General features: G+C 41.9%; 1 protein-coding gene across 7 annotated transcripts in view; it reads right to left on the bottom strand.

The window, feature by feature from the left end:
- NOL4 (nucleolar protein 4) overlaps positions 1-20,911 on the bottom strand; it is a 211,946-nt gene that overhangs the window by 143,761 nt on the left and 47,274 nt on the right. For all 7 annotated transcript variants that reach the window (XM_081097326.1, XM_081097325.1, XM_081097331.1 and 4 more), the window contains 3 exons: positions 5,480-5,591; positions 4,482-4,594; positions 1,134-1,266 (listed from right to left, as the gene is read on the bottom strand). In XM_081097326.1, coding sequence (XP_080953452.1) covers positions 1,134-1,266; positions 4,482-4,594; positions 5,480-5,591 — 358 coding nt within the window. The remainder of the gene's footprint in view (positions 1-1,133; positions 1,267-4,481; positions 4,595-5,479; positions 5,592-20,911) is intronic.

The raw sequence follows: 20,911 nt of genomic DNA, 5'->3' as shown, positions 1-20,911 counted from the left end.
AATTGATTTCAAAGAGGAAAGGAGAGGGTGAGGGAAATAGAAACATCAATGATGAGAATCACTGATCGGCTGCCTCCTGTGTGCCCCACACTGGGGATTGAGCCCGCAACCTTGGCATGTGCCCTGATTGGGAATCAAACTGTGACCTCCTGGTTCATAGGTCAATGCTCAACCACTGAGCCACACCGGTCTGGTGCAAGGAAATATTTTTATTTCCCATCTACAGATGTAGGCACAAAATCAATACGGTCACAGAAAATTCATGTAAACTCATTAAAAGAATAAAAAACCGATGTTGAGTAAAATTGGCCAGTTTCCTTCTATTTATAACTCTTAATTTTAATCCATAATTACCCAAGTAATACATTTACTTACAGGTATAACTTCAAACTTACAAAGACAAAAATCTACAAAGATAGTTTTTAAAGATCTCTGAAAATATTAGACCTTAAGTGTCTTAACTACCAAGTCTACTTTCTCTGCATATCCAGCTTTCTTTCTGTCAAGAACAATGGGGTGATTCAGGAATCTTCAATGGGCCAAGGAAAATAAGAGATCACCATGGGGAAGGGGGTCCATGGGGGAAAAGTGGGACATCTGTAATGCTTTCAACAATCACGATAAATTTTTTTAAAAAGACATCATGATCTTTCTTCCCTGTACTGAGTAAAGGAGCTCAATTTCCCAGCAAAAATCATCTTACCCAGCAAAATCACTCCAGTAAAATCATCTTTTTATGTCAACCGTTCTTAGTTACCACCTTGTCTTTAGTGAAATGAAAAATCCAAATTACCCATATGATCATATTTAAACTCTTAATTTAGTCAGAAGAATGATGGCCCGAGAAACCACAGCTAGAAACCCAGAGTAGTTTAGGGAGCAGAACATGGGCAAGCTTGGACTTTTACAACTAACATCTGTTTCGAAATCAGTCTAACTCCCCAGTTTTGAGGAAGGTACTTGAACCCCAAAATAATAAACTGGATAATACAACCTGAGGACACAGAAAAGTCCCCTCAGAAACAGATAACGAGTTGACACAAGAGTAAGAGGCAGTTGCTTTAATACATTCTGACTCCGTTGTTGTTGTTGCTTTTGGCGTGGGTACGTGTTGTTCAATTTAAAGGGCTTACCATCTTGCTGGCCTTGAAGAGCCTGGGGACTCTGCACTCTTTCCTCAAGATTGGAGCTGAGATCAGAGTTCACAGCCGACATCCGCGTGGAATCGCTCATATCAAATTCGTCACTTTCTATTGAGCTCTCATCCTGCAAATGATTTTAAAACATCATCAGCAAGATTACAATATTATACATTTACATAGTGACCATTTTATCAGTAGGGTCAATTAGAGTTTAGTCAGTACTTTTACAGAACTCAGTGAAATATGTTACACATTAATATATACTTGAAATAACAAATAATGGAATAATTTCTCCTGTTAAGGATTTGCAAGACTTGTGAAGATGCAAGCAATGTACCTATGTACGGGCAGATTTATAAGGTAAAATAATGTGTTTGGTCTGGCCGGTGTTGCTCAGTGGTTGAGCCTGGACCTATGAATCAAGAGATCATCGTTCAATGCCCGGGTTGTGGCTTGATCCCCAGTGTGGGGCGTACAGGAGGCAGCCAATCAATGATTCTCTCTCATCATTGATATTACTATCTCTCCCCTCCTCCTTTCCTCTCTGAAATCAATAAAAATATATTTTAAAAACAAGGAAATAAAATTATATGTTTAGGGAGGATAGAGTTGGGGATTTATTCTGAATTACAAAAGAATGGATTTTTTTTAATTAGCATAAAACTTCCTAAAGAGTCAATCACAAAACATAGCATAAAGAGAAATATGTTTCGATTTTAAAAATGAATGACCTAATAAAATATTATAAAGCAAAAATCTTAGATTGCAATTAAAATAAAAAACCAAAATACCTTAACCAAAAACTACTCATTGGCAAACAGGAAGTGGACTCTAGTAATAGACAAACTCGCATGCCAGGTTCCAAGGCCGCGCTGCTGGGAGGAAGACAGCCTAATATACATGGCACTGCAACCACAAAGCGGGGGTCTAGGTGAAGTGTGAAGGATGCACGTACCAAATGCCAGTTCACCAAATGGCTCAACTAGCCAAAGGCTAGTTTGCCAAATGGCCAATTCATGAAAACCTGTCCAATATTAAACAACCTTTAAAATAGTTCACAGTAGACGTTGCACTGAAGGAAACCCTTTTGGAGAATTGGCTTTTGGACAAATGGTGTGCTTATGTAGACAGGAAGGCCTGGGAAACCTGTGTAAAATACAGTAAATATTTCATTGAAATCACTAGGTTTGACTCTCAGTTGTAAATGTCTGATGTGAAAGTTTCACATTATTATAATAGTTAATAGTGGCAGTGCTGCTCTGTATGTTGCAAACACCAGTCTTTATATTTGTTCACTCACTTCACCTTCATCACAACTATGAGTTGGGCACCAGGATTCATCCAATTTTACAGATTGAGAAATTGAGGAACAGAGCAGGCAAAATGTTGTCAATTTATTTACTGTTTATCTCCTTCATCTACAAGAGTATCAGTTACATAGAAGGTACTCAATAAATATTGAGTTTATCATAATTTAAATACAACTGATCAGAAAAGACCATCTCACATGAATGTCATTTTAACATGACTTAACTTCCTTAATGACCTTTCTATCTTTCAATAGTTACAACTGCTAAAATTTTTAAATAATCTCATCATTTATCTGCATATTTTTTAAGACAATGTACATCTAATTTGGCACTTCAAAATTTAAGGATAAGAATTTTTTTTCCTCATCTAGTTATAAATTTGAAAGAATCCAATTCCTTTTTGTGAAATACTTATGATTTTTTAGAAGCCAGAAGGGATCAGCATAGGTGAGGTTTATTGTTGGTACAAAGTTGATCTTACGTAATGGCCTAGAAATAAACATGTCAACATCTAAATGAGCTTTCTACAAACACTTGGACAGCTCTAACTAGTTAATGAGATTGAAAATATTCTTTCAATTATGTGATGAATCATGGGAATCATTTTTCCAATCTCAGGATGGGTTAAAATTGATATTTTATTAATTGTTGCTCATGACTTTAACCCAATAATTTTATTATAATTTTATTTAATCATTTACATAGAGCCATCTGGTAATATGGAATCTGACACTACTATTGCAGTTAATCCAGATATTCTTATAGAGTGTACCTGTGTAGTCTTTGAGATAAAACAATTTTATAAATATAGTTTTGAAATTAAATCTGCTCAGATAAAGAAAACCAAAAATTTAATTTGAATTTTATAAAGTTAGCTCAACAAAGTAATTTTAAAAGAATGTAATAATACTTCACCAAATAATGCCATATTTGAAGAATAAATATTTAATCATATTCCTGTTACAGTGAAATTTCAAAGAAGAGAGAATGTATTAGCCTGAGAAATTATTCCGAATATAGATAATCTAAATATGTTTATCTGTTAATGGTTGCTAACTAGTTAATAAGGACTTACTAGGCCCGTACTATATGTCTTTTAGGAAATATACACAGGGTATATATACAACTTGGTCCCTGCCTTTGAGATACTTCAACTAAACTGGGGAGTTAATTAGCATTCTAGAGGGTATGCAACAAGTGCACATTTTGTGTCTAGTACATGCCAACAAGAACATTGCAAGATTGTTACTATACAAATTAAGTAGAATAATTTGAAACATCAAAACACCTCTAAGAAGAAGAATCACTACAAATTGTCTCTAGAAAATGCATAGAAGAAGACAACTACATAGAATGGTCAGGTGAGATATAACTTTAAAATATATGCACGATTTGCCCTAGTTGGCTTGCTCAGTGGACAGAGCATCAGCCTGCGGACTGAAGGGTCCCAGGTTCGATTCTGGTCAAGGGCACATGCCTGGGTTGCGGGCTTGTTCCCCAGTAGGGGGTGTGCAGGAGGCAGCCAATCAATGATTCTCTCTCATCATTAATGTTTCTATCTCTCTCCTTCTCCCTTCCTCTCTGAAATCAATGAAGAAATATATTTAAAAAAATTAAAAAATAAATAAAATATATGCAAGATTTGGATGGTAGAGAAATAACTATATTTGAAATAGCTATTAAGTTAACTTTTCTGATTTCCAGACAAAGTAGCCTTAGTGCTAAAGGCTTGGACACTCATTCATTTGGGATATTTCCCCTGAAGTTTCTAGCACTTTACCACGGCGAGCTCCATGGAGCTCATTAAGGAAAGTGAACCTTCTTGGGAACGAACAAATTCCCACCTGGCGCTAAGACAGGTTTGTTAAAACAGGGAATCTCCATGGTCTTCGTCCGTGCAATCCTGGTGACCTGCCTTTCATTAAGAAATAAACTACCACCTTCGACCTGCCATGGCGCTCAGTAAGACAGTCATGGTTATCCAACGCCATCCCGACGTGTGATCACAGACAGGGGGTTTCCGCGTTACCTCGTCTTGCTGGGAGCTGAGCAGCTGCAGTTTCATGTGCTTCATGTAGGCCATGGTGATCGGCATGTTGTAGTCAATCATGCTGGTCACCAAAGTGGGAGGCTTCCCATTATCTGCAAGGAAACACAGTGAATGGGTAACGAACGGGCCCTGCATTCCCCCTGCACTTTCAGAAGGACTGACTCCACTTGCTCACCTGGAAATAAGACCCCAGAGAGCAAGTGTTTCGGAGACTGCAAGCGTCAGAGAGGATTGTAAAATAACTGGAGTCTCTTGAAAGGTGTCGTGCGACAAATTCGCACTCTAGGTAAACTAGTTATTTCTAACTTCGGGTGGCTTTTGCTATCCTGGGTAACAATGAGTGAAGGCAGTCTAGTAATTAAGCACAATTACTTGTACGTTTGCATTTCTCTCTTTTGCTGTAAACTTACTTTATCTATGTACTCGCTCTTTTGGTTTTTTTGTTTGTTTGTTTGTTTGTTTTTTGCCAGTCTACTTATTCATCCTCGAATAACCTAGCCTAAATGTATATTTGAGATTAATTTCATCTGAGAATTGTATAGATTAGGAAAATGAGCCTCGCTATGTCTTAAGGAAAGCTGAAGCCTGGTTACAATTTGTTTGTAAGAATTTCCAACGAAGGGACTCCATACCACTCATCACTTAGAAACAAGGAGCTGGCAGGTTAAAAGGACACCAAAGGAACGTCCTTTCCTTGAGAATGTGTCTGAACTGCCACCAAATACACACCGAACGTGAATGTTAAAGCATTATTTTAGAAAAAAATTGTTTTTCACGTCAACGCTGTCTTTGTTCTGAGAGAGGGGACTGAACTGCCCTGTAGGTCGATACTCAAAGCTCCCTGCATCCCCCTGGACTAGGTGAGATGAGGTACGTGTCCAACTGCTTCAGCCCACCACGTTCCCATTAGAACGCGAGGGGCAGATGGCCACTGTGAATAAAACCCCTTTCACGCTCCCTCTCTGACCCCGCGCTACCTTTGTGATCGGCTCCATCGGGGTTTAAGTGCATTCTTTTCTGGCACTCGGAGCAGCTCATGAGGAACCGCGTCACCGCCTCTCTGGGCAGGAAGGCATAGCTCTCTGAAATCTGCAAGGGTACACAAAAGAGCAGCGTGAGCACACAGGCCGACCCGGCGCAACTCCACAGAGACGATCACTGTATTCCCCAATAAGACGCATTATTCCATAGCGGCAGGGAGCACAATGGAAGCATGCACTGCGTACCATGCATCATTTCCAGAAATATCTATCCGGCTCGGTTGTGTGTCTCGTAATCATAGTTAATAACGTGACGTGGAGGGAAAAACCACCACATCGGAATGGATATCTGAACAATCACAGTGTACAGATATTCTTGTGACTTTTCCTTATTAAAAATTGCCAACACTGTTTTTAAAAGTTACAGCTAGCATCAGCAAAATTTTATCCAATTGTACATATATATTTTAAAATTTTGCCCCAAGTAGAAACAATAAACTTTGAATTTTGCATTAATTAGCATTTCTTCATTATTGCCTTTCATAATATTGTCAGTGAAAATAAAGAGAGTGCTCACCGTCCTCATGTATATATTCAGGGCAGTGAATCATGCCATCCACAGAAAATGACACACTTGGAAATGCATCTGGCCACCTACTGTGTTACTTTACCTGTTTTTTATCGTGTTTGTCCCCAATAGCTCCCAGTGCCAGAGCAAGCTTTCCCTCCGCCCTGCACAGAGCTACTGTTGCCAGATCTATGATCTAGAGCCAAGTTAGACATCATTCTCCTGTCATTATGTTTTTAAATATTAACTTTTCAAAAACCAACCTAGTTCTATCATCAAAGCAAAGAATTTCTGAAGTGAAATGGACAGACTGTTCAAAATTCGCAAACCAAAGTTACTGCTGACTCGGTGCTACTAAGAAGTCAGATACAAGGCACTAGTTTTCCGCCATGGCCCTAGCACTGGTGCATGAGATATGAGATAACCAGACAACAAGTAAGTAAGATGCAAATTAGGCGCAAATGCCACAGACAATGTCTCAGTTGCATAATGACTGTTGTGAACACTAATATATTTTAAGTTTGTAGGAAGGAAAAAAAAAATGCACCTCATGTATCATTGAATACAATTCCATTAATGGTGACGAGGTTAATTTCTGCTTCTCCACGCTGCAGAAGCTCAGCACTGGGAGACCCTGCATGTTCAGATCTAGAATTGTACGCCATATTTCCCCTGAACTTAATATTGAAACTAGCTTACGTCACTTAGCTGGCCCTTGGACTCTCAGGGAAAGAAGCCATGAGCACGACAGAGAGATAGGGATGAGTCTATAATTAGAATCTACCAGGGATGATCTGTATACAGGTAATTACATTTCACTTTACTAGGATCGGAAGTATGAAACTCTGATTTGTAATATGATTATCATTTGTAAATTAAGAAGTCCAGCTTTAAAAAAAATGTCTTCGTATTATACAAGACAATGTGGAAGAAAAGGCAGAAAAATTTGGAAGTATTTCATCAAACTATTTCATGTCAGCTATCCTAATATATAAAAAGCCAGGGGCCATCACGGCCGAAACAACCAGACAGATGACCAAATGCTGCGTGGGGCGACCCGGCCAGCAGGCTGCGTGGGGTGACCAGGCCAGCGGGGGGGGGGGGGGGCGGGGGCAGTTGGGGGTGACCAGGCTGCAGGGGGGGGCATTTAGGGGCAACCAGGCAGGCAGAAGGGGGTACTGAGGGGTGACCAGGACGGCAAGAGGGGCAGTAAGGGGTAACCAGGCAGGCGGGGGGGTGGGGGGTGGCAGTTGGGGCAACCAGGCTGGCAGGGGGGACAGTTGGGGGCAACCAGGCTGGCAGGGGGGACAGTTGGGGGCAACCAGGCTGGCAGAGGGGGCAGTTAGGTGTGATCAGGCTGGGAGGCAGAGGTGGTTAGGGGTGATCAGACTGGCGGGGGGGTGGGGCAGTTAGGGACCATCAGGCAGGCAGGCAGGCAGGTGAGCAGTTAGGAGCCAGCAGTCTCGGATTGTGAGAGGGATGTCTGACTGCTGATTCTCTACACACATGCATGCACACACACAAATTTGATTCCTATTCATTTATTATGCAGAAAGAACTAATAGCTTTGTCTGACTTATCTGACTAGAGGTCATTTTTTCTGTCTCTCTGGATGTCTATATTACCATAGTGCTAAGTAAAAACAAAATTTATGATGCATTCCCAGTCCTTATCCTTTATTTTTTTAACTTACATGGAAATAATGGGCTGAGCAGTCAATTCATTAACAAATAAGGTTTGAGAAGAAGGCTCCTTTCGTTTTCATAGAGGATTTCTATTGAACCTTTCCTCACCTTACATAAAAGGGAAATCTTCCACGGAAGGAAGACAGGACAGCGATGGGGTTGGAGAGACGCCCCATTGGCCCCCCTGGTCCTGCTGCGGGCCCCACTGTCTGACCCATCTGTTTCCACTGCTGATAACGCACTTGCATAGGAACCCCCTCAGGACACGTTTCTGATGGGCCCTGTCTTGGGACCATCATTCATCACATTGCATGTCCCTTAGAGTTCTACTCTGAGAAACAAGTACCTGTAATGGTTACAAATATCTATGAACTGTGTGCATGAACTACTATAAGGTCCCACTTTGCATCTTAGAAAAGATGCTCAGCAAGTATCCCACCACACTGCTCTCTGCGGTGGAACTCTGCAGAGTGTTTGGCATGCTACTACCCGTTCTATATGTGGGTGAGGGCTCTTAGGTGAGTGTGGTTTCCTTGGTGTTCAATCCATTTAATGGGGAGACCTGCCTCTGCTTCTCGCTCTCCTCAGGTCTTTTCTCCCCACCTCACGCTCGCTGGGCCCACCCACCACCACAACTTCTTCGGTACCCGGGGGAGAAGCCCCCCAAACAGACGCTCCTCATCTCCCACTGAATCTGAAACACTATTTCTCCTGCCCTGGAGGTGAAGGGGGAAAATGGTTCCTTTTCCTTCATCTATAGTTTTTCCTCCCAGATCTCTCTGAAATTGAGTCCTAGGCACCCTTCATTGCTGGCTTCTTAGAACATTCCTCAAAATAAAAGTAAAAAAGCTTTAAAAACTCTTAAATGACAGTCATTAGAATAACTGCATTTCAGGATTAAAGCCACGGGATGAAACCCTGTCCTTTGATCGTGTCCGCATCCCTTGACCACCTCCTTCAGAGAGAACGCTGAAAGCTTCCATGAGGAGCCTCGTTTGAATGTATAGCCAGGGCTAAATGCCCCTCTGGCCTCGGCTCTAAAGAAAGGCCCAGTTTCCACAAAAGTTTGAGATGCTAAATCAACCTAAACAGATGCTCATAAACGGTGATAAGACGCCAGGACGTGTTCTTCCGGGTTGTCCATTCATCAAAGTCCTAACATCCCTCGTGCGATAGGAAAAGGCAGCTGCAGGTAAGGCCTAGCAGTAAGGGGCAGGAATGGGAAAATATTTTGATTCAGATACTTGAGATACCATCTACCAACGCCGTAATTAATCACATAAAATGCTTTAATCATTCATAACTGTCTCTTGCCTTGACCCACTTTTCAAATCGAATCACATCTCTGTTTCTGGGATAGAAAGTGGACTTTGAATACACAACACAGACATTCGGGAGAACATGGGCGAGGAGAACACTTCACTTGAAAATGCATTCTTAGAAAATACTCTGTATCTGGGGACGAGGGAGAGCACTTCCCTAGAATTTGTTCATGAACACAGAAGCCATGAATGTGCCACGTTAATAACAGGAAGCAAAAGATAACATGGATTGAGATTAGTCTTGCTCCCTCTGAGCTAAGCTCTAGCAAAGCACCCGCCATGTGACCAGCCACATATATTGCTCCTAACAGAACTAAACACACACAGGAAGGGCTAGAACATGGCCACAATGACAGACGCACTCATGACCTAAGCATTGTTCGTCAGGGAATTTCCTCATTAGAAATGTTATTTTCTACAAATCTAGCCTTGTTTCTTACAGATATATATACTTTTCACTGGGTTTTTGCACCCATTGTTTTAAATAGTGGCTAAAACAGATTTTATGGTAATGTTTTGAAAAACAGATTGATTGATAAAGAGACGAAATGAACTGCCATTGTTAGACAGTAGAGGGCAAAGCTAAGAGCTATAGAACTCAACCCTGATCTCCCAAATCCTGCTTCGTTTCGATACATGGAATGGACCGTGGTGGGCTTATCCAGCAGACAGACCAAACAAATGCTCAAGATCCACGGGAAGCAGGAGCATCGAAATCGATATTTAAAAACTTTATACTTAAAAACCCCAGAGAATCAAAATATTATCATAGGACAAAGTTAGCACCTGAGAAAGTTTCTTAAACTTGAGTTATGGCTGAAGACGCGTTGTTGCTCTTTAACTTTGAATGAGCTACGGTGAGGGGTGGGGCGCACTGGCACTCCATGGCTTGATCGTTACCCACCACTTCTAAGGTCCCTAATTAACCTGTGTGGTAAACACTGCCATTGTTTTCAGTGAAAATATTAAATTCTAGGTCCATTAAGACTGGAATTCATCAGTAATGCAGAAAATACTAAATCCCATATAACATAATTACAAGTAGAAATGATCTCTCCCATCAAAAAATACGGTAATACTTCTACATAAAAACATTGCACTAGAGCAGCGGTTCTCAACCTTCCTAATGCCGCGACCCTTTAATACGGTTCCTCATGTTGTGGTGACCCCCAACCATAAAATTATTTTCGTGGCTACTTCATCACTGTCATTTTGCTACTGTTATGAATCGTCATGTAAATATCTGATATGCAGGATGTATTTTCATTGTTAGAAATTGAACATAATTAAAGCATAGTGATTAATCACAAAAACAATATGTAATTATATATGTGTTTTCTGATGGTCTTAGGCGACCCCTGTGAAAGGGTCGTTCGACTCCCAAAGGGGTCGCGACCCACAGGTTGAGAACCGCTGCACTAGAGCATCTTTTGATGGACTAGCCAGGGGTGGGCAAACTTTTTGACTCGAGGGCCACAATGGGTTCTTAAACTGGACCAGAGGGCCGGAACAAAAGCATGGATGGAGTGTTTGTGTGAACTAATATAAATTCAAAGTAAACATCATTACATAAAAGGGTACGGTCTTTATTTTTTTTAGTTTTATTCATTTCAAACGGGCCAGATCCGGCCCGCGGGCCGTAGATTGCCCATGGCTGGACTAGACAATAAAATTGACCTCTGGAGCAACAATAGTGTAACGTTAGTCATCTAAAGATAGACTGACCCCTGAAGAAGGCGGAGGATCAAATCCCATAAAGGGCACTGCTATGATATTCCACTTATGGGTTAAAATTTAGATACGTATTTTATATCTATATCTACATCTACATCTACATCTACATCTACATCTATATCTATATCTATACCTATATATACCTATATCTATATCTGTATCACCTATATCTATATATGACATATATGGAACACATTTCTGAAAAGTTTACTGACAAATGTCATAATAGAAAAGATGATGGGCATTTACCTTGTCAGTGTCCCTGGCTTTGTGAAGAAAGAAAAGCCAGTCCTTTTAAAAACCTTACAAGTACAGAGCCAATCTCTGGCAGTTCTCAAGTGCCACTCACCTTCCTCTCAACACAGCTCAGTTAAGGTAAAAATGGCAGTTATCCAAAAGAAATGGATATAAAATAAAAAGTGACTTTTCTCTCTCTTTCCCTTCCTCTCTTTGTAAAATCAATAAAACCATATCCTCAGATGAGGATTAAAAAATAATTCATTTTTTTAAAAAGTACACAGAAAGTTTTGTGCTGTATCTATAACATATTTTCAAGTGAAGTCATTTCGATAGGAAAAGTCTGAAATTATTTTAAAATGTGAAAATAAAATTCTCAGCCTTAACTATTTCCTGGCCCCTTAGCGACTATAACTCCATGCTTATTCTTACTTCCATATTAAAATGGTTTCTAAAGTAAATAAAAATGAGTAGCAAAGTTTTATCTTCAGAAATAAATCCCCTTTCTTCTTGGATGTGAATACATGAAGTAAGATAAAGTTATAAAAATTAACAGTTAATTAATCAAAACTGTAATAAATGATTGCTTTGTGGTGTGTCTCACAATTACATGAAGAAAGTTTACTTCATTAATTCAAGCCATAAAGTTTTGTAAATTGGGAGCAAAACTGATAACAGAACATTTTAATCCAGGATTATTTGCACTATGTCTCTTTTCCTCACCCCTAAGCAGCCTTCCTGGCTCATTTTAACTGTTTAATTTCTGAACACCCCTGGTAGAAAGGCCCTCTACGTTTACTGGCTTGTACAGAAACCTGAAATTCCCTGGTGCCTGAAATGTTAGAGAATTGACAATTTTCAAAGCTAGGATTCTCATTCATTATACGATCACTATTACTCGCATTGGCCATTTTATACAAAAGGGAATGTTTCTGAAACGTTGTATGTGTGTTTAAAGTTCTCCCTGGAGTGCTTAATGAGTGGATTATGTGGGGTAGAATTTGACATGGATTTTATCATTTAACCCTTAAAACAATCCCAGGAATAGATACTTATCATCTCCATTTAACAAATGAGGAAGCTAAGCTCGAGAGAGGTTATGTAATTAGTCAAACAAGTAGAAGGGACAGGACTCACGTGGTAACCTGGCTTCAGAGCTCCCCTTCAATCACTGCATTTTACAGTCCTTCCTGGTCATCGGTATTAAAGAAAAGGGGCGGGGGGGGGGGACTGTCTCATCCATAAAGAGTTGCCATATTAACCTCACAGCATAGGTTGATGACGATAAAATGTTTTAAATGTTCCCTGGTGTGAGATTCTTCAGAAAATGCTCTCACCAGTTGGAGGTGACCCTCGCAATACCAGGGGCAGCCACGTGCTCTGTACCTTGTCTCAGGTGGCGAAGTCCCCCCAAAACAAGTCAGACTCCACGGCAACAGTGCAGAGTCCGCCTGGAGGAGATTAAGGGGCCGTCAGTCCTGTCCTAGCAGAACTGACAGCGAGAGCCCGCGATTTCCAACCACGGTGCGACTGAAGGAACACGGGTGTGCCGCGAGGATTTTTAAAGCGCGCCACACCTGACTATGTCGTCAGGGGCCCTGAACTCAGTGTCCCGAGACCATCAAATAAAAAATGACAACAGCAACACAGCAATAGCCATCTGGTGGGAATGGATCAAAATCGTACCTATTATTTTGGCCAGGGCTGCATAAAATGTATTTCTTGGTGTGCCGAGGATTTTAGTAATTAGCTTATGTGTGCCATGCGATGAACAGGGTTGAAAATCGCTGGCGTAGCCTGCGTGTGAAGGCGTACGGCTTTTCACTGTTAGAAGCCATTCGCCAGTGGAGCGGTGACTCTTGGTTTAAGATCTGTACCTAATGCGTGAGCTGAGACAGAGACACCGCCTGACACTGGTGAATCGAGAGCATAAGCAATCACTTCTTAAAGCAAAACGCTAAAGTGACAAGACTGTCCATGGTACTAAATACCCGTGATGTGGAAGGTCGTGGGCACGCGCTGGATTTCGAGATCAGTTTCCCTGCTCCACAGAGTGACGCGGGCGCGCTTTGCTCCATATCAGACACTGAGCTTTAGCGCAAAATGAAATTGGCCTCATCAGAACGTTTTTAAAAATGGCCTTCTCCACCTGTGCTTTATAAGATGAATTTAGAGAATAGCAATAACATGTTTGTTTTACTGGAATGAAGACATTAAAACCATGTTTTGTGCTAAATTCCACGCAACACCCTCACTGAAAAATTGGTCTGCAGGGCCAAACTTTTGACGTTTTCGCTAATGAACATTCTTGGGATTATGAATAAAGAACAAATCCTATATAATAAAAGCCTAGTGTGCAAATGGGCGGAAGGGCCCAACGACAGGTGGAATGACCAGTTGCTATGATGCACACTGACCACCAGAGGGCAGACACTCAATGCAGGAGCTGCCCCCAGCCCACAGGCTCCAGGCCAGCCAAGGCAAGTGCCAGTGGGTCCCCACCCCGCATCACCCCGCCTGATGAGTCACCCCACAGATCAGCCCTGATCGCCTGCCAGGCCTAGGGACCCTACCCATGCATGAATTTCGTGCACTGGGCCTCTAGTTACAAATAATAACCTACTGGAATGTGTTTAGCCTACCATATGGCTTATGATATTTAAATATTTAATATTGTGATATTCTATCACAAACCACCTGTATATAACTGGATAATGAAACTATAAAATTTATTTTTTTTAAATTAATTAAGTTAAAATATTCTTCAACAGAGCCTGTAAACCCAAGTGCTATTAAAGGCCCCAAAAGTCCTGATTCATAAACACAGAGCCCGCCATAGTCCAGGGACGCCCCTGTCTGAGGACGTAAGGCGTGGTCCTGGGCCACATCTCTCATTCAACAAGGGTCACTCTGCCTTCATCTGGTTGGCACATTGTATGTCTTTACATACTTTTGAAAGGAAGGCATTATGATACACACACACACATGCACACACAGGCACTCACAGGCACACATGCGCTCACACAGCTTGCCAATGCTTTAACATTGGGCCCAAGCGTTCTTAGATGTGTTATAAAATTGAAATGTCCAACAAATGGTTTGCTCTATATTTCTATGAGCTCTCTTTACCCATTTCTTGCACAAGGAAACATGAGTAGTAATCGTCTTTTATAGAGAACATTATTAATTTATGGAGATATGAAACAGTCTTGTAAATGTGAAGACATTTTTCAACTAAACATTTATTTACTCAACAAATTAGCAACTGAGTGCAAAGGCACTGCAGTTCTCCAAATTCTGCTAGATATGGTTCTAGGCCACTAATGTGCCTGGGTATCTCGAATTATTGGAATCACCTATTGGTAATTGTTTGGTTAATTTTGAAGTTTTTCAGGAAAATACTTTTACCCGGAAAATACAAATATAAATACTCTAATTAAAAGTGCATTCATAGTAATAATAAATTAGACAAAAAGTTGGCCTGTGTAATCAAATATGCATTCACTCTGCACTGTAACAATTTTGCTTCAGAATCCTAACTACTATTTTAGAAAGACTTATGCTATGTTGAATCTGTCAGACCTATAAACATTTGTTAAATAACCAACTATTACATTTTTGTAAATCCTCACCTGAGGATATTTTTTTCCACTGATTTTTAGAGAGTGGAAGGGAGGGAGGAGGGGGGAGAGAGAGAGAAGCATCGATGTGAGAGACACACATCCACTGGTTGCCCCCTGCATGTGCCCCGACCGGGGCCAGGGATCAAACCCACAACCCAGGTACTGCCCTTGACTGACAACTGAACCCATGACACTGCAGTACAGGGTAGGGGAGGGCTGACTCTAACCACTGAGCACACTAACCAGGGCAATTCCTGTTCTTTAATTATGTCGCTAATTCCCAACCCAAACCAGGATGCTGCCAGATTGACACTTTCACCCCAGCTTCCCCACTGCTCCCCTGGCAGAGGTACTCACGCTGTTTGGGTTCCCGTTAACCCTGCAGCATGCATGTTTTGCTCTGACTCTGGTTCTGTTATCATTTACTCCAATTTGCTATTTTCAGTTCCTATCACTATTTCTTCTTCCTCTTTCTTCTCTGATCCTCTCCCGCATTCAATCTCCACTCCCACTCATCAGCTCCCCTTCCTTACTCAGGAGGGATTTTTAAATAGATTTCAGGTTGCCAGCTAAAACACAGCACATACAATTAAATCTGAATTCCAGTTAAGCATGCAATATTGGGGCTGACATATTAAAAATTATTGTTTATCTGAAATTCAAATATACCTGGGCATCTCGCATCTTGTTAAATCTGGCCACTTCGCAGTGTACATTTATCGACGATGAATGAAAATGTGGATCAGAGCCTAAAGATGACTTAAAACTTGGAACAAGTTCATATGTTAGGAAAATCTAGGACTACGCCAAGAGCAGAAGTGAGAAGCATGGCAGTCTGCAGGGGATTTGAAATCGCAGTGCCCAATGTAAGCAATGTTTTCCAACTTTGTAGACCAATACCACAGGTATGAACATATTTTACATACACATTTATATAAGATTCATTTCTATTCTCTTCTATTTCACTTTTTAAAAGTGATCATGCCCAGCTGCCATGGCTCAGTGGTTAGCGTTGACTTACGAGCCAGGAGGTCACGGTTCCATTCCCGGTCAGGGCACATGCCCAGTTGTGGGCTCAGTCTTCAGTACAGGGCATGCAGGAGGCAGCCAATCAATGATTCTCTCATCATTGAGGTTCCTGTCTCTCTCTCCCACTTCCTTCCTCTCTGAAATCAATAAAATCAACATATTTTAAAAAATAAAGTGATCACACCCACTACCCCGACTTGACAGCTCGCTAACAGGTTATGACAGGCAACATAAAAGTCACTGGTCGGAAGCAGAGGGAGGCAGCCCGCCAACCCAGACACATTTGCTGTGCGTGGTGTTGAGAGGAGAGGGTGGCTCTGTGGTCAAGTTTAAGATGAAGGCTGGAACATCCAAAGGCGGTGGGAAGCAGGCGGGACTATTTTTAGGCAGTTCTGGCCATGTTTCACGCAGCCACAAGCAATTTGGAAACTCGAGGCAGATGCGTCAGTGCAGGCTGCGCAGGACGGAAAGTGAATGGGGAGCAGGGACGGAGGGCAGCACCCTGCGGGGACGGAGAAGTGGTCCCGGGGAGGCAAAGGCAGACGCTGGGTTTGGGCGGAGGCGCAGGAATCCGCGGTGTGACAAAAGACACCAGAGGAGGACAACAGAGAGGCGACAGCATCCCAGGGCACCAGGACATCGCGACACACGAGTAGATCAGGTATTGGCAAACAGGAAGTGGAATGTGATTAAGTTCATTATAAATAATCAAATTTTATTGGAAAGTTTTTGCTTCATTGATTCCACTTCAATGCTGTGTTGCTTTGCCCCCTTCCCCCCCCCAAAAAAAAAACCTTTATCTTTTTTCATATAATAAAGATAAAATAATGGTGAGCATCTTTAATTTGGAGTTGTTTCTTGCAATAATTAAAATAGTCACCGATTGAGCAAATGAGACAATGTCAAAAAGAGTCCAACTCAAGTTATAGCGTGAAAGTGTGGGTGCTACTTCTGTGTCGCTTCTTGTGTGATGGTGGAATATTTAGCTGTGAAGGAACAGACTGTGGTAGCAGAGAATCCTGAGATTAGAGGAGAAAATGAGCAGATGGGCACCGAGAAAGGCTTTCGTCAGGCGCTTCCTAATAGTAAAATAGAGAGACTCCATTCATATTGCACGTGAGGGGACTTACTCAGCGGATCCAGTGCGACTCCCCTCACGTGCGGAATGAGGAGCCACACTGACATCTGCAGCCACGCCTGGGAAGCATGGGGAACTGGCTTCTCCATTTTTCCTGAAGCGAATGTATGACATGATGCATTCGTATTTTACTGTTCAAGTTCCTTTTCTACACCCTGCTCGTCAGCGGGAAAGCCACACTTCTTTGAATGAGGTGCCAAGAACAGTGTGGCTGCAGCCATTCAAAGCGGCAAGAATCAGCAGCTTCGGGGGAGGAAGGTGAGACTAGATTCCAGGGCACAGCTCTGGAGGCAGCAACGCACAGAGTCTGAGAGATGACAAGGGTGGGCCCCGGGTGCAGACTTCATTGTCTGGGCTCTGGAACGGCGCAACTCCTGGCAGACGATGAAGACATCTTTCCGACATACTAAGGAGAGAAGTGGCCACGTGGTTTCCTGGATAAAGTGTGTCTCTACTTGGGGTGTTTACTGTGCTCTAAATGGGGCCTTTGCAAATGGGGAAGTGGGTGCGTTTTTCCCCAGTAACTGGGGCGTGGTTCCTGGAACGTTACACCCAGGGATTAAGGAATGAAATTCCTGGGAGCACCTGGGGCAAAGCCAGCATCTGCCTAGACGCCTGGAGTCCCCCCTTGAGAAATGCTGCTCCAGACCGCTCAGTGGGGCAAAGGTAGGCTTCTGGTTGCTCATATGGAAAATAACACAATAATCAGTAAATAAGAATACAAGGATAAATTCTGTGTTTTGGGTACTCACAACTGTAAATCTACTTTTGCCCCACCCTCTCTAATCTAATAATAGAGGAATATGCAAATTAGCCATGACCCATAGGTCATGACCAATCTATAAGTGGTGGAGAGCTACAGGAGTGCAGGACAGCAGGCGGAGAGCTACAGGAGGGCGGGCAGCGAGCTACGAGCTGCAGAGAGCTACCAGCAGCGGTGGCCAGCTGAGGCACGCGGCAGCAAGCTACTCACGCACGGATTTGTGCGCAGGGCTACTAGTATACAAATAATTATACAACTAAGGGATACACATAACAAAAGATATCATGTTTGCATGTTCTCCCCTGAAGAGAAAAAGCACCCCAAGATAGAAATTTTTGGGGTCTAAATCCCCAGAAGCAGCAGCTAAGTCACCACATCAGTCTCTCTGAGGATCCCCCCATTTCCCACACCACGGTCAGGGGGCAGAGCCACATTCAGACAAAGTCGGGCTACAGGCGCATCGGAGAGGACATTCCCAGAAAAAAAGAAAGCAAAGGGGGAGGAGCAGAGCGCATAAAAAAATTTAAAAAACAGGTAAAGGGCCAGCTGGCGTGGCTCAGTGGTTGAGCTTCTACCTCTGAACCAGAAGGTCAGTTTGATTCCCAGCCCCAGTGTGGATCATGCAGGAGGCAGCCAATCAATGATTCTCTCTCACTGAAGTTTCTCTCTCTCTCTCCCTCTCCCTTCCTCTCTGAAATCAATAAAAATATCTTTAAAACATAGATGAAGGGTGGTTTCTTTTTACATACCATGAAATGATTAAGACTGCTACTAATCAAGCTAGTAAATAATCTCAATGCTGGGAAAGTCAGTAATGAAGTCATGGGCGGTTGGCGTCCATAGGTCACGGAGGAGCACAGGTGGCACAAAGAGAGAACCTGACTTTTCAATGGCTAATGATGATTTTTGAAAAGCTGTTTACAGCATCTGGCCCCTACAAATAACTTCATACGGGTTTGAAGTAGTTATTATGTTCAACACGTTACATATATTATTTCTGAGCTTCAAAACAAACCTACTAAAAATCCATGCCAAAGTCATCCCTAATAGGACTTCCCTTTTCAGGGTTTAAGTCCTCGTCCAGCTGATGTCACTGGTGTTCTTCCTATTACATTTTATCCAAATTAATCACATTTCCAGGTGCTTGTACAGGTGCGCACAGGCACGTCCTTAAGGGACTTCAAAACGCTTTATTTACTTCACCGTCACCGTACCCAGGAGGACCTAAACCTCTGGATCCAAGTGGTACAGGCATTAAATGTCCTGAGTGGTTGTAGAAGCTGCATTGGCTCACTCTCACCACAAGGGTGCACTAAAGTAGCGATTTATGTCTAGGCTGGACATGAAGAGTTAATGAGGTTTCTCCAAGGTTCATCCCTTTCACGGAATACATCTATTTACTGGGATATTATTGTTTAATATGAAAACTAGCAATGACGGGGGGTTTGTGATGATACGCTGGTTTGGGTGAGCTCTTATGTCTTTTGAGGGTCTCCACTACCACCTTCTAAGCAGACAGCATTTTGCATTGATTTCGTGCCCTCCTGTGATAATTCTAACTACACTATATGAGAAACAAATTGATTTTGATCAATGGCAGTACACCATTCTGTTTTAGGGTTGCTACTTCATACTCTAATCCCCATGCCACTTGTATTTTTCTTTCTGAGATGTTTTAGACACCTCACTTATCAGTCTGAATAATGTTATTTTAGTTATCAAAACAGTGGGCCCTGGCCAGTGTCACTCAGTGGTTAGTGCTTCGGCCTGAGCACCGAAGGGTCACAGCATCGATTCCCGGTCAAGGGCAAGTACCTGAGTTGCAGGCTCATCCCGCCCTGTTGGGGTGGGTGCAGAAGGCAACCAATTGGTGTCTCTCACATGGATGTTTCTCTCTCTCCCCTTCTCCCTTCCCTTCCACTCTCTCTGAAAAATCAATGGGAAAAATATCCTTGGGTGAGCATTTAACACAAAACAAAACAAAAAAACAATGGGACTATTCTAACGTAAAAGTGGGTTGAATATTATGTGTACTATGTTTAAATGTAATGGCTGTCTTCGATATTTAGAAATTGCCTATGTGAAACCTAAATATGTGTGTGGGATACACGGGTATGGGTGTGTATTTGATAAAAATAAACCAATGTGGGGAATGTTTTCCCTGAAGAGCACACAGGAAGCACTTGTGTTAAATGATATGTTTACCTTATTCAGAGCCTCTGAAATGGCTTAAATCCTCTCACTGTTCACTGTGAATGTGAGCTGTGCAGTGCCCGGCTTTCCAGGCCTGGGCTACAGCACTCACTCGGTGTCATTATTCCTATTCGTGGTAACTTCTTAACCTGCTGAGCTGGCACCACAAAGGCAAGGCCTGACAGAGGCGAGGACTGACTCCTTCGGCAGGTACTTGCTGAGGACCTACTACGAGACTGGTCTGCTGAGCTGTGTGCTGACACAGTGACATGAAAAACAGACACGGACTCCCACCAGCAAGGGTTGTATGTATTTTAACATCTACTCTAGCCATAAAAAAAGAAAAGCAAACAAAAGGAACCTCACCAAAGTACCATAAAAGATCTACAATTGTACCATAAAACATATATAAAAGTACTGTGATATATATATGTAACTGAGCACTGTTTTATGCTCATAAACTTTCCAAGATGAACTAGTTATAAAATATACTTCTAAGTCACTGACTTAATGTCTAACAGTATCATGGAGCTCAATATTAGAGAAAGTCCTTAAGCACATTTAAATTTGGAATAATTTTAAGGTTTTATCTCTGTTTGATCTCCAGAACAGTCATTGATTTAAGCCACCCTAGCTTGTAATAGTAAAATGCAGTGAACAATGCCATCTGCATTAAGAAGGCAGTGCCCGTGTCTGTTTATTTGCTGCATTGTTGGTGCCAACCTGCTACTCACATTGGTTACCATCTTCACTGTGTCCCCAGCACAGTGACGGCCCCACACACATTCTCATTGGTTTTAAGAAAACTGAACTATCACCCTCTCATTTTACATGTCTGCAAACTGTGGCCTAAGCAAAAAAAAAAAAAAGTAAAAATAATGGTTAAATTAATGGTTTGGAACTCATGGATTAGAGTTTAGTGCTATTTTTTTCACACCAAATGGCTACAAATTTTGGTCATTTAATCTCTCTACATGTTGACAAGAATTCTGAGAATGCAAACATGACAAGTGAGCAGAAACCAGTGCAAGTTAAAATATCCTACTGAGCAGTAGCGATGATGAACCAATAGGGATTTATTTTTTTTAAAAGGACAAAAACGATACTAATATACTTTTAAGGTCAAGTAAATAAAAT

Source organism: Myotis nattereri (assembly GCF_964212035.1).
Source record: "Myotis nattereri genome assembly, chromosome: 8".
NCBI classification, from domain to species: Eukaryota; Metazoa; Chordata; class Mammalia; order Chiroptera; family Vespertilionidae; genus Myotis; species Myotis nattereri.
This window is presented reverse-complemented; position numbering and strand designations above follow the sequence as displayed.